Consider the following 16,261-nt stretch of genomic DNA (forward strand, 5'->3'; position numbering starts at 1 on the left):
GAGGCCTCGACCCCCGCTGCGGCTGCCCCAATCCCGTGAGGTGAAGGACTCGGAGGCTGAGGAGGAAAGCCCTCCGTGGTGTTAATGGGCAGCACCCAGCCCATGGCACTGCTGCGTCGTGTGTGTGGGGGGGACACTTGGGACACTTGAGGCCCTTTGGCCTCAACGCCCAGCTATGGGGCACGTGTGAGGGGACAGGGTGGGATAGGAGAGGCTGCGAGCCTCCATGCTGCCTCCACACAGCGTGAGGGCAGTCCTGGGGCTCCTCCAGAGCCCCCCCTTGAGGTGTGGAAGGGGCTGGGGGGGGAGGCACGGCCCGCCCGCAGGCAGGAGAGGCGCAGCCCCCCCTCTTTCCCCGGGGGTCGCGCCCCGCGCACCCCCCGCCAGCCATTCCCAGCTCCGCTCCAAAATCCCGCCGCGGGCCCCCCCTCCGGGTTTTCAAAACCGACTCCGTTTTCGACGGGCAGGCGCCGCAGCCAATAGGAGGCCGCAAAGCGTCAGCACAGCGTTCGCCCGGCGCTGCTGGCCAATCCGCATCGCGCGGGGCCCTATATCCCGCCCTCCGAGGACAAGTCCTGCCGACTTGCGCCCCGGCCCGGCGGCCATCTTGAGTGTGGCAAAGGCGCTCCTCCGTCTGGGGGGCGCCTCCTTGGGCTTTTTCCCCTTTCCTCCGCGCCCCTCACACCGCAGACCACTTATCTGCGGCTCCTCCGTGCCCGCGGGGCCGTCGGTGGCGGCGGAGCGGCTCTGGGGGAGCTGCGGAGCCGTGCCGCTGCCCCGCGAAGCGCTCCCGGCGCCATCTTGAGTGTGGCAGAGCCCCCTCACTCAGCGCGCCGCTGCCCCGTTACCGAGCGGGAGCCGGGGGCAAGGGGGGGGGGGGCAGCCCCGGTCCCCGGTGCTCGGTGCGGGCAGCAGGGGGGATCCCTCAGCCGCTGTCCCGGTGGGGGGGGCGCAGAGCGGGGGAGCCCCCTCAGCGCGCCCAGCCTGGAGCCCGCAACCGCCGCGCGTTGCGTGTGTGAGGCGGGGGTGACCGAGGGGCGCCCAGGCGGTGTTTTTCCCTCTTTTTTTAAAACTGGAAAATAAGCAAATCGCAGGGAATCCCGCATTTCGGCGCGGCTTACACCCCCCCCCCCTCCCCGCCATCCCCCCTAAATCCCCCCCCCCGCTCGGCGGCGGCGGCGGCGTTGGGGCAAACTTTCCCGAGTGGGGCTCCCCCAGCCCTACGTGAGGGGGGACACCGAGCTTTGAGGACGAAAAGAGCGAGTTTTGTGCGTGTTTTCCTTTTTTTTTTTTTTTTTTTTTTTTTTTTTGGGGGGGGGGCAGCGCCGTTTGCCCCGCATTCCAGCCCTTTATTATTATTATTATTTTTAACTCTCCTTCTCCTGCCGCCCTTCACGAGCACGCCTCCCGCCCCTCCGCGGGGGCTGAGGGGGAAGGAAAAGGGGGACAGAGAAGCCGCACACTCCCCCCCCCCCCCCCCCACACACACACGGGGGCCGCCCGCCCGCTCCCCGCCCGCCGCCGCCTCACACGGCGGGGCCCGGGGCGGGGAGGAGGGGAGGGGGCGTGGCCAACGCACGAGGTGGGCGTGGCCTCGCCTCGCCTCGCCTCGCCCACGCTGAGGCCGGGCGCGAACTCATCGCCGCAGTGACCCCCCCCCCCCCCCAATCCATCCCATCCATCCACCGAGAGCGCGCGCGCGCGCGCGCGCGCCGCGCCGCCTGCCCCTTTAAGCGGCCGTGCCCCATTGTTTGCGCCGCGGCCAATGGGCGGCGGCGGCGGCGGCGCGGGCGGCCAATGGGAGCGGCGCGGGGCAGCGCGCGCGCCGCCCCCGGCTCTATAAAAGGGCCGGCGGCGCCGCGTGAGTCCCCACTGGCTCGCGCAAAGCCATCTTGGCATTGTTCTGCCCGCGCCGCCGCCCGCTCCGCCCGCGCCGCCACAGCCCCGCGCCCCTGCACGCCCCCGCCATGTCCGACACGGCCGTGGACACCAGCGCCGAGATCTCCGCCAAGGTGAGCCCTCACCCCCCCCCCCCCACTCCCTTTTCACCCCCTCCCTCATCCCCTTATTTTTAATTTTTTCCAATAATTCGCCTTTTTGCTTTTTTTCTAAAAATGACTATTTTTTTATTATTATTTTTGAAATCGCGCCTTTTTTCCGTGCTCGCTCCGGTTTGAAGTTTACCCCCTCACCCCCCCCACCCCTTCTTATTTCGCCCTCCGCCGCCGCTCGGTTCCGTGGCGGAGCCGCCGCCGCCTCGCGGAGCTTTCCCCGCGCCCCGTTTCTTTGTCTCCGGCGTGCGGGGGAAAAACGTGCTCGCCCCCGGGGCTACCGGCCCCAACCCGCCGCCGGGGGGGGGCTCCGGGACTCGGTGCCTGATGGAGGAGGAAAGGGGGGGACCGTAGGGGAGAGGTATTGAGGGGGGGGGTCCCGGTAGCCGGCCCCGGTGGGGGGCTGGCGGCTGACAGCGCCGTCAAACTTGGAGCTGGTTTGCTGGGGGGGGGTCCCTATGGGGTTTTTGGGGGGCGTTTGGTGCTGTTGAGGTGCCCCCCGAGGTGCGAGGGGGTGTTGTGGAGTTGGTGTCGGGGTGTTTGGGGTGCGGAGCCCCCCCCTGAAAAAGAAGGGTTTGGGAGCGCGGGGCTGCTCGGGGGAGCTGCTGGAGGAGGCGTCCCGTCGGGGGCACCTCTCGGTGTGTGTGTGGGGGGGGGGGATCCGGGCCGGTTGCTGGTAGCGGGGCTGGCTCGGTGGGGAGCGGCTCTCCCGGGAGGCCCCGGTGCGGCTCCCGGCGGCCGCCTTTGTCTGGCAGCCGCGGCGGAGCGCCCCGGCCCCCGGGGGCCGTGGGGAGCCGGGCGGGCTGGGGCTCGGCTTCCCCGACGGGGAAAGTTGCGGGGGAAGCCGGGCTTGGGGAGGGGAAACGGGAAAAGAACCGGGGGGAAGAGGGGGGTGGGGGGGGAGCGATCGTGCCCCGGGGGAGCGCCGCGACCCGGCCGCTTACCGGGCACCGTGGGGGTAAAGCGTGGAGGTGAACGAGAAGAGGGAGGGGGGGAAAAAAAACGTAACGGAAGGAGAGGGGGGGTAAAGAAAAAAAAGCCCCCGAGCAGCGGGGTTGGTCGGATTTCGATTTCACTTCTGTTTCCCGCTCCGCCCGCCGCCCCCGCTGCGGGGCCGGTGCCGCTCGCACCGAGGGGGCGCCCGGCCGGGGGTGGAGGAAGGGGCAGCACCGGGGGCCGAGCTCCCCGTTCACCTTCCCCTGCCCTTTCCCGTGGTGGTGGGGTTTTAAAAAAAAAAAAAAAAAAGCAAAAAACCCATATCCCCGCAGCAAGGTGACCCAAACCGGTTAACCGGGGCTGGCGGCGGGGCACCGGGGAGCACAGCTCCGACGGCTCCGTCCCGGGAGGCGGGGAGGGGAAGGGAAAAGAGAGGGGAGGGCTTTGGGGAAGGGGAGGAGGAGGAGGAAAGGGGGGGGGGGGGTCCCCGCCCTGCCCGGGCGGCGGCTCCGCGCCGAGCGCCGCCCCCGGCCGCTGCCGCCGCCGCCGTGCCGCGGGGCGCCCACCACGTGCGGCCCCGAGCGCCGCGCGGTGCCCCCTGGGAGCCGGAGTCCGCCGGGGGAGAACTACAACTCCCGGCGTGCCTTGGGAGGGGTTGGGGGGTGGGGGGGGGAGGGAGGTGAGGGGGTGCAGCCGGGCCCGGCGCGCTGGCGGCCGGCCAATGAGAGGGCGCGGAGAGTGGCGCGCGCTTTTGAAAGGCGGGAGGGCGCGTGGCGGCGCGCGGGGCCCCCTGCTGGCGGGAGATCGGGGCCCGCGGCGCGGGGGAATAAACAGGGGCTGGGCGCGCCCGTAATTAGAGGCGCCGGTAATTAGCTCCAGAAGTCCCGGTGAGCGGGTTCTGGTGGTGCAGAGGGTGCTGGGCACGTGCGTGTTTGTTTGATGTGTTTTGTTGTTTTTTTTTTTTCCCCCCCCCCGCCTTCCTTATCCAGGAGGGGGGAGGCACAGCGGGCTCCCTGCGGTGCTGTTGTTTGTGTGGGCTTCGTGCCGGGGCGTCCCGGTGGGCATTAAGCTGGGAACGTCCTCCCCAGCCCCGAAAAGGTCAGGGCTGGAGATGCGTGTCCAGCTGGAGTGCCCAGGAATGAGGTGTTCCCTGACCAGCAGCGCTCGCTGTTGGTGAACGGCTCCTTTCCGAGAGATTCATCGGTTGCAGCGAGACGTGGAAACTCTGACTGCTCCCTGCGCTCAGCGTTTAACTTTGGAAATGTTTGGTGGTGCTCGTGCTGGAGTGCCTGACGCGAGGTAACAGCCGCAGAAGGCGGCGGCGTGGAAGTGGCTGCGATCTCCCCCTGGGTGTTGGGGGAGCAGAGGTCGGTGGCAGAGTGAGAACTGATGGAGCTGGGCGGCGTGGAGAGGAGCTGGCTGGGGACTGGCGTGTGCAGTGGAAACAGGAAGGAGCCTGTTTGTGTTGTGCCCCAGCCTTGTAGGATGCTGATTCGATGGGGCGAGGTTTGATCAACAGGTGTGGTAACCCCGGAGCTGGCTTCAGAAGCAGCGCCCGGTGCTGGCACGCGGCGCTGGGGCAGGGCAGCCCGGGCACCTCCGCCAGCAACGTCCCTTCACGCCCCTCCGTGCCCGGGGACAAACAACCCGGTGGTCTAAAACCCCTGCGGCACTTACCCTCAGTGGTTTGAGCCCTCCCCAAACAGAGCAGCGGTCGCGTTCACAGCCCGTACCGGGTGGTGTGTTCCCACGAGGAAGTGACAGCAGCTCAGCAGGAGTGAAAGTGCCCGCAGCGAGCGAGGCGGCCGCAAAGGGCAGGCAGGAGGGGGCGAGGCCGTGCTGCTGCAGCGAAGCAGGGAGCTGCCAGCAACTCGAAACACCTCGTGGTCGCTGCTGAAGCTGCCCGTGGGGCTGGTTCTGGCCCTGGGGAAGGGCCTCTCTGCTTTCCTTGGCTGGGGTGGTGCTTGTGCTGAAGGATCTCGCTCCAGCTGATGGAGGAACAGAAGGGGAGGAGGATGCGAGCAGAGATGCCAGTGTTAAATCCGAGTGTTCTTTATGCGGGAACATAAAGTTGGATCCTCTCAGCCTGTTTGCCGAGCGACTTGGCATGACATTTTGACAGTGATCAATAGCAAAAAAAAAAAATAAAATAACACACACACACACAAGCTCTCTCGCTCTGCTCGTGGTGGAGGCTTGAACCAAAAGTAGCCGGGCACGGCTCTGGAGCAGCTATAAAAATAGGCTGCTTCCCCCACCCCATCCTGTTACGCTGGGAGATGGATCCTGGAGTCTCCTCTCTGCCGCTACGAGGAAGACCAGGCGTGTAATGCGCGCCGGAGGATTTTTTTTCCCCGGGCAGGGCAGAGACCGCAGCCTCTGCTAATGAGTCCCTGGGATTTGTTCCTGCTGTGAAAGCACCGAGAGCAGCCGTGGACGCCTGCAAGCCCCGGGGCAGCGGAGCCTGTGTGTTGGCCGTGGCATTGCAGGAGCTTGCGTGGACTGTGCTAAGATGGGCACTCAGCCAGCACTGCTGCTGCTGCTCGGCGTATGCAGGCAGCCAGCTCCGTGTGCTCGGAGGTGAAACAGAGCAGCCTCTTCTTCAGAGAGCCGCGCTCTGGCACACGCTCCCTCCTTTCCCCGGGAGGAGCCAGAATGTGGCAACCAAATAAATCCCAGGGCGAGTCGGTGCGAAGAGGGGAGCGAGCTCCCGTGCGCTCTCGGACTGTGTTTTTTTTTTTTTTTCTCACCTGATCTGCACCTTGCCTGACCCAGGCGGCTGGAATCTGGGTGACTCTTCTGCTTTTCTGCTCCTTCCAGGATCTAAAAGAGAAGAAGGAAGTTGTTGAAGAAACAGAAAATGGCAGAGATGCACCGGCCAACGGCAATGCTGTGAGTATGGCTGGGTCTGCAGGGGGAGGCAGCCCTCGCTCCAACGGCTTCTTTATTTTTCCTTCCCCTTCTTGCTTCTGCTGCGAGCTTGTCCCCAGCCCTGCTTGAGAGGGATCCCCTAGAAATGGCATCACTGTGTGGAGCCATCGAGGGGTTTTAGGCTGAGCAGAAGCTCCTCTGAGCATCTATCAGCTGCTGGGTGTGCAGAAAGCAAGGTCTGGGCTTGGAAATCTTGGTCCTTTCCCCAAAAGCCTTGCTGGGTTGTATCCCGTGCAGCCTTCCTTCTAGGCACCAGAGAAAGGGGGGTCAAAAAAAGAAGTGTATTCAGCCTTACAACCAGTTGAATGGGGAAACGTGCTGCGTACGAGCAAACCGGTTGGGTTTCTATTTTTAACGTGCTTGGGGGGGAATTCACTCGGCTGCATGTTAATGTGTCACAAGAGCCTCTGCAGTCTTTGTCTTGGCCTCCGAGCTGCAGCCCCGAGTTACTATAGACCTGATCCTTCATGCCTGGGCTGCCTGCGTTGTGTGGAGGCAGGCAGGAAGCGAGACGCGCGCCTGGGGCTCCAGCGGGCTGGTGCTTTAGGAAGGAAAGGTGGGGACGTGCGCTTCTGCTCAACATCTCTTCCCCATTTTCTCCCTTCCCCAGTGCATATTTTTAAGTGATGTTTTGTCTTGCCAAGGAGAACGAGGAAAACGGGGAGCAGGAGGCCGACAACGAAGTAGACGAAGAGGAAGAGGAAGGTGGCGAGGAAGAGGACGAGGAGGAAGAGGGTGATGGTAACTTTCCTTTTTCCCCCTGCCCCCGTCCCACGGCTGCATCCTGACCACCAGACCCCCGGGGGGGAGCAGCGGGGGCTGCAGGCACCATCTCCTCCCCGGGGTGGCTCCGGGCAGCCTGGTGCAGCGCCGGGGAGTGAAGTCAGCCTTGAATCCCTTCCAGCAGGTTGAGGGCAGATTCCTTCCTCCCTCCTCCAGCCAGACGGCCCCGTGCCGCCGCGCTGAGTAAGCGCCTTAGCTGTGCTGTGCGAGTAGGAAAAACCTGCCCTTGACTCCTGCCATCCCCACAGCTGCCACAGACACGAGTGGGACGGGGATGCAGCCAGCCTGGGGCTTTGACCCTTCCTCATCCAGTGTCCTGGGTTTCCCTGCCCTCCCCCGATTTGGGGTTTTGGTGGCCGCAGCCAGCAATCCAGCAGTGACTTCCCGAACCACTTCTCGCACTCCCCAGTTATTTTTCCCTCCTCCTCCCTAAGATCTGCTTGGATGAACGACGTTGTTTATTTTTATCCGCCGTTAAGGCTGGAAGGAAACTGTTCTTGTTACACTGGAATGAACTTGAGGCCTGTGATGAGCTGTTACTGGGTTAATCCCCTGTGAATTTTCGGTTAAGTGCTGACCTACTAACCTGGTGGGTAGTTTTGCGGGAGAGGACCAGGGCAGATGGGGTTGGAAATCAAAGGAACATCGGACCAGCACCTACTTGGGCAGAATATACACGGGGAAACCTGCCTCCATCAGGGTGGTGCTGTGCTCCTGGCTTCTTGCTGCCCTTTGGGGACAGTTTTCCTAGAGGAGTTGGGCACGGTGGCTCTGTTCATCCCCGGGATCTTTACCCATGAGGTCAGATTGGTGCAGTCCCAATCCCATTTTACCTGCAGCTCCCCTTCTGGCTGGAAGAAGGGCAATCCTCCCCTCCCCAGGCAGGGGGATGCGTGTGCCGCACGCGCATGTGTGCGGGGTGGAAGTGTTGCCTGGATACTGCTGCGAGGAGCCCGGGGAGCTGCGGTCCCACAGTGCCAGCCCCGCTCTTCCCAGCTGGCAGAAGCACAGGCACAGCTTGGCACCTTCCCCTGGCGGTGCTGGGATCCCATACCTCACTGGGATCCTTTGCAGGATCTGTCCCTGCTGCCCCTGGGTGATCCAAGCCCCAAAACTGCAGACCCAAGGGCCACGAGCACCTCTTGCATCAGCTCTTTCCCTACCACTTGTGGGCAAACTCCATCCCCCAGCCGGCCAGCAGAGGGGAGCTCGAGGGTATTTTCTTTCCTCACCCTTCTCCCCGTCCCGTCTCGTAATTCGTTTTGCTTAAAGCAGCTCAAAGAACTAAAAATGCTCCCAAGCAGCTTGGTGCTGTCACCTGATGGTGCTGGCCGGCCCGGGGTGTGTGCTGGCCGGCGGAGCTAATCCGGGCCCTTCCCGCAGCGAGGGGCATGGCGTGGCCCAGCATATGCCAGGAAGAGGGGAAAGGAGGATGGGCTGACCTTAATCCCCCTCTGCCTGTCTGTGTGTGGCTCGTGTGGCGGTGTAAAGCCAGCTTTACCGGCCTTAACGCTTCGTTTTAGCAGGGTCTCACGTTACGCAAGGCTCTGCGGTGGTTTTTCTTCCTCTGGTTTTGCCCCTAACCCCCCGATAACTCCCCCAAACTGGCCAAATACGATCAATTCTCATTCTCCTCGTTCTGATCCACTGGCCTACTTGAGCTCAAAGTGGGTCAAAGCCCAGAGCTCTCGGCTCATCCTCCTCCGGAGCCGCGAGATAAGTTGGGTAGCGTTTGTTTGCCGTTCTGATAATTAGAAAGTGTTCTGACTCAGAACTAATACGTTCTGGCTCTCTTAACTCATTAAAGATGGACTAATAGCTGCAAAGGGAAGCAGAAGTAATCTGGAGCGGTTAGGCGGAGCAGCCACTAGAAAGAGGTTTCCTCTTTATTTTTTTTTTTATGTGCTGTGATCTCAGTGCTCGGGGAAGGTGTGGATTATTTTTTTTTTTTTTTTTTTTTTTTTAATGCTTCCATTGCCTGTGGTGTGAGCCTGGCCCCCTGCAGCAAATCCCAATTTCCCCCACTGCCCGTGGGTCCGATCAGCTGGGGGTTGCCCTAAAACAACCCACCCTGCCCCGGGAAGGGAGCTGTGAGGATATGGGGTGCTGTAAGCACCAGGGGGGCTCACGTTCCTCCCTGTCTCTCCCATGTGCAGGTGAGGAGGAGGACGGCGATGAAGACGACGAAGCTGAGGGAGCCACAGGCAAACGGGCAGCTGAGGACGACGAGGTAGGCAGAGCACCCCTTGTGTCCCGAGAGGGTTTTGGGGTGGAATCAGCAGGGTTGGAGACACCAGGCTGGGCTCTGGGGCCTGGATCCTGCCCGTGTGGTTCCCACTGTGTGCCCCTGGGGGATGCAGCCCAGTTCTTCATGTGCTGGCCTGGTTGTGATCACCCTGGGTTTGGGAACCCAGTGCTGTGGTGGGACGGGGCAGGGGTGCTCCAGCCCCAAAGCCAGCTGCCAGAGGCTTCGTGCTGTGAGGAACGCTTGTGCTGCAGGGACAAGGCAGAACAAGAGCAGAGGGACCCAAAATCTCCTTTATTTCTGCCCACCCGGGTGCTGTCCCCTCCCCTAACGGCTTTACCTTTCCCCTCAGGACGACGACGTCGATCCCAAGAAGCAGAAAACCGACGAAGATGACTAGGCAGCAAATTATTATTATTTTTTTTTTTTAAATAAGGAGGAAAACAAACCAACAAAAAAGGCCAGCGCGTCCTCTTCACCCTTGGGACCCCCCCTCCCTCCCTCCCTCCCTCCCTCCCTCCCTCCTTCCTCCCCAGCCCCTGCCCGTCGCAACCACCCCCCCCTACACACACACACAGCCCTTCCTCCCCTATCCGCCGTGGTCATCCTCACCAAGTAGAGTGAACCCCCTGTCCCCGGCCCCCCCCGGCGCGGCGCTGCCACTCACCGAGCATACGAAACGATTCGCCCGTTAGCGGGGAGAGAAAACCCCCCCCCTCTCTTTTTCCCTTCCCCTCCGACCCCCCCCCCCGCCCCACAGAACCCCCTTACCCCAAGCACCAAAACTTCAAGGCCCTGCTTTCTTTCTTAAAAGTACTTTAAAGGAGAATTTGTTTGTATTTTTTATTTACATTTTATATTTTTGTACATATTGTTAGGAGGTCCGCCATTTTTAAGTGATCTCGGATTGACCAAAAGGGGGGCTTTGAAGTGTATATCTCTTGTTACCTATCTCTGACTTTACTTGTGGTGTGACCAGGCCCAAACCATTATCTCAAAGGAGAATAAAACAAAACCTTGTAAAAAAAAAAAAAAAAAAGACAAAAATGCAAAAAAAAAAAAATTACAATCTTATTCTGAGCATTCCAGTAACTTTTTTTGTGTATGTACTTTAGCTGTACCATAGATCGTGGTTTGTATGAGGTGGCAAGGCCAAAGATAAAAAGGTTTTTCTTTTTTTTTTCTGTCTATGAAGTTGCTGTTTATTTTTATTTTTTTTCTTTTTTTGGCCTGTTTGATGTATGTGTGAAACAATGTTGTCCAACAATAAACCGGAATTTTATTTTGCTGAGTTGTCCTAACAAGGCTGCCTCCCAACTGCTGCTTTTTTGTTTTTAGTTTTCATTTGTGTTCCTTTTCTTTTTTTTTTTTTCTTAATTTCTTCCTTTTACTTCTTCTTTCTGTCCTTCGTTTCCTTGGTTTTGAGTTGGGCTGGGAAGAGTTGGAGAGAGGATAGAGGGGCGTGAGGTGTTGGGGAATGGGGTTGGGGCTGCGATGTCCCCGTGCTGCTTCCAGGGCAGGAAAGGCAGCGGGATTTCAGAGCTGAGAAAGCCGGGGAGGGGGAAAATAATACAGAATACTTCTTACAGTGCCTTCAGGTGGGTGTCAATGCCTCCCTGTCCCTGGGGGGAGCTTAACTCTTGGTGCAGGAGCTGGAGGGGGCTGTGGGAGGCGTTGGGGCTCTGTCTGCTTCAGCCCAGCCCTCTTGCTTGGCTCCTGACCTTCCAACTAACCTCTCCTCGCTCCTCCAGGGCTTGGGGCTGAGGGTGTCCTGGCCAGGCGTGTGGGGAGCACCCATGGAGCCCACCGGGTGCCTGTGCTGAATCCTTCCCTGCCTGTGGCTTGTTGAATGCATCCCTTTCCCTGCTGACCTGATCTGTGCCAAACCCTGTGTTTCCTTCTCCACTTCTAATCACGGGGATCAGCGTTGAGATGCTGGGGTTGATTTTTACTTAAAAAAAAAATAAAAATAAAAAAAGGGAACTGTGGTGCATTTAATGCATGGGCTGCAGCGCCGTGGCTCTGCCTGGTGCCGGGAGCAGCCAGGTCACTCACTCGGTATTTACACCAGTGGCAAAGCAGCTCAGGATCTCGCCCCTTGTCCTTAATTATCCGCCTAATCGTGCTGCTGGCTGATAGCTTATCAGATTTACTGCCTCGATTCTCAGCCTGCATCCAGCCGCGCGTGTCACCTGGCCAGGTGATGGGGCGCTGGCGGCCAGCACCGAGCGGGTGCCACCGCGTCCCACGAGGGTGCTGAGGGATGCCGAGCCGTGCTCGTGGCCCTGCCTCGGTGCACGCACGTTGCCCGACGCCCCCACTGCGTGATCGGAGCCGGTGCCTGCAGATTTGCAAGGCAAATTATTCAAATACTGCCTGCAGCAGCAGCAGTGGGAGCTGCCGAGGGCAGGCTCCGCGTCGCCAAGGTGCTGAGGTCCTGCTGCCTCCCCCAGGGGCTGAGAACGGGCACGGCTGCGGGCTGGCATCGGGGCATGGGTGGTGAGGATGGGTGGGATGGGGGCAGCCCCCAGATCGTGGTTCGAGGTCCTTCATCATCCATCCTTCATCCTCTGTCCTCCATTATCCATCTTCCATCATCCATCCTCCATTATCTGTCCTCCATCCTCTGTCCTCTATCTTCTGTCCTCCATCATCCATCCTTCATCCTCCGTCCTCTATTATCCATCCTCCATCATCTGTCCTCCATTCTTTATCCTTCATCCTCCATCATCTGTCCTTCATTCTCTGTCCTCCATCCTCTGTCCTCCATTCTTCGTCCTCCATCCTTCATCGTTTGTCCTCCATTTTCTGTCCTCCATTCTCCATCTTCCATCCTCCGTCCCTTGCCCTGGGTGCTGTGGCAGCCCCGTTTCTCCCCATCACCCCCCGCCATGTCTCTGGCAGCCCCCCATGTCCCCATCCCTGTCCCCATATCCCCGTCCCCCTGTCCCCGTCCCCAGGAGGGTGGCAGTGCCCCAGCTCCAGGCTGAGACCGGGCACAACTCAGTTCACACACACCGCACGGAGACCCCCCCCCAGCCCTCAGCCAATCCCCTCGCAGCCGCACCGCCCGGCAGCCAATCGCCTGCTGCCACCTGTCCTTCCCTTCGCTCCTCCCCCTGCCACGCTCCCTCCACCAATCGCAGCCAAGCAGCACCCAAGCCCGGCCAATCGCAGGCTGTAGCCGGGAGCCCCCAGCCAACCGCGTGCCGCCACCTGGCTGAGCCTCCCGTGGCAGCAGGCTGACCAATCGCAGGGTGGGGGGCTGCTCCGAGCCAATCCCTGTCAACTGCACCAGCCAATCAGGGGCAGCCGGGTCCCACCGAGGGCTATAAAAGGCGGGGGGCTCCGGGGTGCCCTCAGTGGTGGGGCTGCCCCCGGGGGGTGTGGGTGGGGGTCTGCGGGTCCTGGGGAGGACGCGAGGCTGGGAGGGGGCTCCTGGCCTCCACGGCACCAAAATCCTGGGCTTTGAGCCCAAATCTGAAGGGAGGAGGCAAATTTGAAGGGATGAGGCACTTGGAGCCCCTTGGGATGGGGAATCCACGTCCCGTTGGGCTGCAGGAGGCTCCTGTGGGTCGTTGAGGCTGAGGGAGCCTCCGAAGATGTCTTGGGATGGTTGCTGCCATGAGCCGGCCTCTACCCCGGAACGTCCCTCGGGGCCACCTCCCCTCCTGTGGCGCTCAGAAGCAGCGTGTCCTCGTCGAGGTGATGGCCACCGTGGCCAGAAGCTGTGTGACCAGAGGTGAAGAAGCCACCACGTGCCTCGTGCAGGGTGTGTGGAGCCAGCCCCTCACCTGGGCCTCCACACGAGCCATGTGGTGGCAGCCGGGCCTCCAGTGGTGCTGGTCCTGGAGGCTCCTGAAGGGAAGGACGGAGGCTGAAGGCACCATTAGGGACATCGTGAGGGCTGCCGGTTGCCTCGGATGACCCTGTGAGGGCTCAGGGCCTTGCCACGCGTGCAGGTGACTGCCTTGACCATGGACTCTGCTGGAGCAGCGGCGCCCGACTGCAGCGGGGTGGATGGAGAGAGACATCGCGGTCAGCCCGATGCCATACACCGATGGAGCCGTGACACCAGCACAGCCACGGGGCTGAGCCCAACGCCTGCGGGTAGCTGGATGGGGTCTGCACCAGGAGATCCATCTGCAGCCCATCGGAGGTTAGGGCCCGTTTAATCCACTCGAGCCTGGCACGTGCCCAGCCATAGCTTTCATTTAGCCTCATCCAAACGCTTCCAGCCTCCTCATGCTGCGTCTTGACAAAGCTCCGTGAGGTCTGGAGCGCCCTGTGGGGTCGGTGGAGACCCTGCCTGCCTTGGGCCCCGCTCTAGACACGGGCCGGGGTTCCTGGTGCGGTCTGCGTCTGGGAGGAGCGGATCGCTGGCGTCTGCTTCAGAGTCTGCCAAGCGCGGCTGCCCTCCGGGCACGGCTCCTCGAGATCACACAACCAGAAGGGATTTTGAGGTGTTGCTGTTGAAAACAAACACCGCCAAGTTGTTGCTCCTGTGGAACGATCACCACCTGGCCTGGGGCGTGAGGTGTTCCTGGGGAGCAGCCCTTTTTGGAGGAAGGGGGCTGAGGAAGTGTGGGGCTCGTGGCCGGTCCCAGCCCATCCCAATTAGCCAAGAAGTGCCTCGTTAATGGCTCACAGGTGCTGCCTGGTGCAGGGGGGAGACCCCAGCCCATGCTGTAGGGCAGGCGTGGGGGATCTGGTTCCTGTCCCATCCCCACCTGCTGTGTACCCCATGGACCCCGAGCCATGGGAGCCGTGGTGCAGGACCCCGAGGAGGCCCAGCTGGATGCGGTGCCCTGCTGCCAGCCCTCCCCGTGCCGACTGCTCCCTGCCCGAGCTGAGCTCATCCTCCCCAGGGCACAGAGAGGGCTGCGGGGACCCTGTCCCCAAGGAGGACAACCCACAGCGAGTCAACCACCCTGCCCTGACCAGGAACAAGGACCCCTGGAGAACCAAACCCTGCTCCCAGCCTTGCATCCCCCAGGATGGGGGACAGTCCCCGTCCCAAGGCCACCGCGCTGTCCCCTTGGGTTGTCTCTGGTCATACCCAGCTCAACTACTGCTCCCCCCGGGGCAGATCCCACCCTGGGTGACCCCAACACCTACCTGCCACTGGTGGCCGTCCTCCTGGTGGCTCTCCCGATGTCCCCAGCCGCTGTGACGCCCCGAGACGGCGCCCAAGGTGCTCGGCAGGCAGGGCAGAGCAGAGCAGGCGTTGCGCAAAATGGGGCGATATCGGTGATATTGCAGCACCACCTAGTGCCGCTGCCCGGGGAAGCCAGGCAGCACCGCGATCCCACGGGTGTCACCGCAGCGGCCCTTGGGGACAGCCCTGTGTCCCCTGGGGCAGTGGCACCGAGGTCTGGCCGCTGGCACAATGGGATATTTGGGACGTGGGGGGCTGTGGGGCAGGCAGGGAGCTTGGTGTGGCCACCTCCTGCTTTTGGTAGCCCCGGAGCTGTGGGGTTTGCCTGCCTAAATCCCACACCACGTAGCCCTCGGGACCCCGTGGTGTATCTGCCAGCCCGGAGCAGGCAGGATGAAGCCCCCGGTGCCCCTGCTCCGTGCCGGGGAGTTCCCTGCGAGGAGGTGGTGAAGGGTCAGGGGGTGCAGGATTCACCCTGCGCCTGGGTGAAATCCCATTTACCCCAGGGTGCTGGGAGAGCAGCGGTGCCTCGGCCCCTTTCGGGAGGTCAGAGGCTACTCCAGCTGTGACAGGCACGTGCCTGGCCATGGGAAGGGGTGAGCTGGGCACTGAGCCCCAAAAGGGGATCCCACCCAGGTCCCCCAGCACTGGGATGGTGGCAAATAGGGCAGAAATGGGGCACTTTGGGCTGAAAGCAGGGCCTTTGGCTGGGGGACCCGAACCTTCCCAGCCTGCACGCGCTGCCCGTGCCGGCCTGCTCCCACGGCAGGTAAGAGTAGCAACGCAGGCACCGTGCGTAACGTGGCCCTGGGCTGTTTGTGCGCCTTTTGTTGGCGGGTAACCCCGGTGAATCAGGCAATTAGCCACGTTCGGGAGGCTCTGCTCACCCGCCCGAGTTACATCGGGGCAGCTCGCCAACCCCAGCCTGCGCCTGGCTCTGCCGGAGCCTCCCTGGGTGGCTGGCGATGGGGGTGGTGGGCGTGATGGCCCCCCGAAACCGAGCCCGGAGCTCCCTTAGGGATGAAGCCTTTTGCGTGTCACCCCCTGCCCGTGCCGACGTGGGGGGCCGCCGCCTCCCCGGCACGTTCCCTGCCCCGCGGCGCTCGCAGGAACCGATGCCTCGTGCGTGCCGGCGGCTGGAAGGCGCTCGCCTCCTCTGCGGGAGCTGCGGTGGCCAGGCTGGGAGGAACCACACGGACGGTTCCTGCTCCTCGTCGGGTGGTGATGGGCACAGCGAGCACCTGGAGGCAGCGGGTGCAGAAAGTTGGGGAGGTTCCTGCGTGGTGAGGGGCTCCTCGCATGGTCCAGCTGGGTCCTGATCCCCCTAAACTGTCCCCGTGTGTGGGTGCGGGCTGCAGGGAGCGTCCCTGCCCCCGAGGTGTTAGTTCCAGGTGGGATTTTTTTTGGAAATGAAAGGCGGAATCGCTGCGTGTGACAAGGAGGGGACACCAGAGCAGGCTCCAGGTGGTGGCCAACACCTCCAGAAGCTCACGGTGCGCCTAGGATGCTCTGCAGCCCCTGGGGTCATCCGCACCCCGCACAGCCCCGTGTGCTTGGCTCCAGCCCCTTCCAGCCCCTCCCTGGTTCCTTCGCTGTGAATTTGCTGCGATACCACGCACTGGGAGGCACCGGGAGGTGCTGGGGCGAACTGGGAGAGCCTGGGCCGGGATCAGCGGCGGCTGCTTCCAGCGGAGCCACCGGGGGGCGGCCGTGCGCCAGGGCTGCGAGCCGAGGCTCGGAGGTAGCCGAGCTTTTGGTTTTATCAGGGTTTTGGATGCCCTCAAGTCACCTTAAAAAATTAAGTCTGCTTTTAACTCCCTCCCCGAGCCAGCCAGCGGCTGAATGCGGGTCTGAAATGCGCCCTGAATCCCCCTGTGACTCCCTCGAGAAGCTCAAGCCCAGCCGGTCAGGCTGCCCGAGGTGCTGTGTGATCACAAAGCTACCTGTGAGGTGTGAGAGCAGGGGCTGAAGACACACGCTTCCCAAGATTTATGCTTGTTAGGATGAATAACGGGACAACGGGGAAGAGGAGCAGCGTGTTTCGTGAAGCCTGGAGGAGCAGAAGTGCCTCCACGTGCCATTAAAGTCCCGCACGCAGGGGGCTGTTGGCATCAGCAGCTGCAGCCACAGATGTGTTTTGGGGAGCAGAGCCCAGCG

At 62.0% G+C, this 16,261-nt stretch overlaps 1 protein-coding gene across 4 annotated transcripts; it reads left to right on the forward strand.

Moving 5' to 3' along the window:
* Positions 1 to 1,882: 1,882 nt before the first annotated feature.
* PTMA (prothymosin alpha) lies at positions 1,883 to 10,233 on the forward strand. 4 transcript variants are annotated; one of them, XM_084291834.1, is made up of 5 exons: positions 1,883 to 2,012; positions 5,808 to 5,879; positions 6,563 to 6,659; positions 8,858 to 8,931; positions 9,299 to 10,233. In XM_084291834.1, the coding sequence occupies exons 1-5, from the start codon at positions 1,968 to 1,970 to the stop codon at positions 9,344 to 9,346; spliced, it is 336 nt and encodes a 111-aa protein (XP_084147960.1). In that variant the 5' UTR covers positions 1,883 to 1,967; the 3' UTR covers positions 9,347 to 10,233. The 4 variants fall into 4 exon arrangements, with proteins under 4 accessions (XP_084147960.1, XP_084147962.1, XP_084147961.1 ...); XM_084291836.1 differs by having other exon boundaries at positions 6,563 to 6,653; XM_084291835.1 differs by having other exon boundaries at positions 6,566 to 6,659.
* Positions 10,234 to 16,261: the final 6,028 nt, after the last annotated feature.

This window comes from Netta rufina (assembly GCF_964035555.1).
Source record: "Netta rufina genome assembly, chromosome: 9".
NCBI lineage: Eukaryota > Metazoa > Chordata > Aves > Anseriformes > Anatidae > Netta > Netta rufina.

Bases quoted from the DNA above. Each gene is read 5' to 3' on its own strand.
- PTMA (XM_084291834.1), top strand. From the start codon at position 1,968: ATGTCCGACACGGCCGTGGACACCAGCGCCGAGATCTCCGCCAAG. The intron at 5,880-6,562 runs GTGAGTATGGCT...TGTCTTGCCAAG, and splicing joins CACCGGCCAACGGCAATGCT to GAGAACGAGGAAAACGGGGA. The intron at 8,932-9,298 runs GTAGGCAGAGCA...CTTTCCCCTCAG, and splicing joins GGGCAGCTGAGGACGACGAG to GACGACGACGTCGATCCCAA.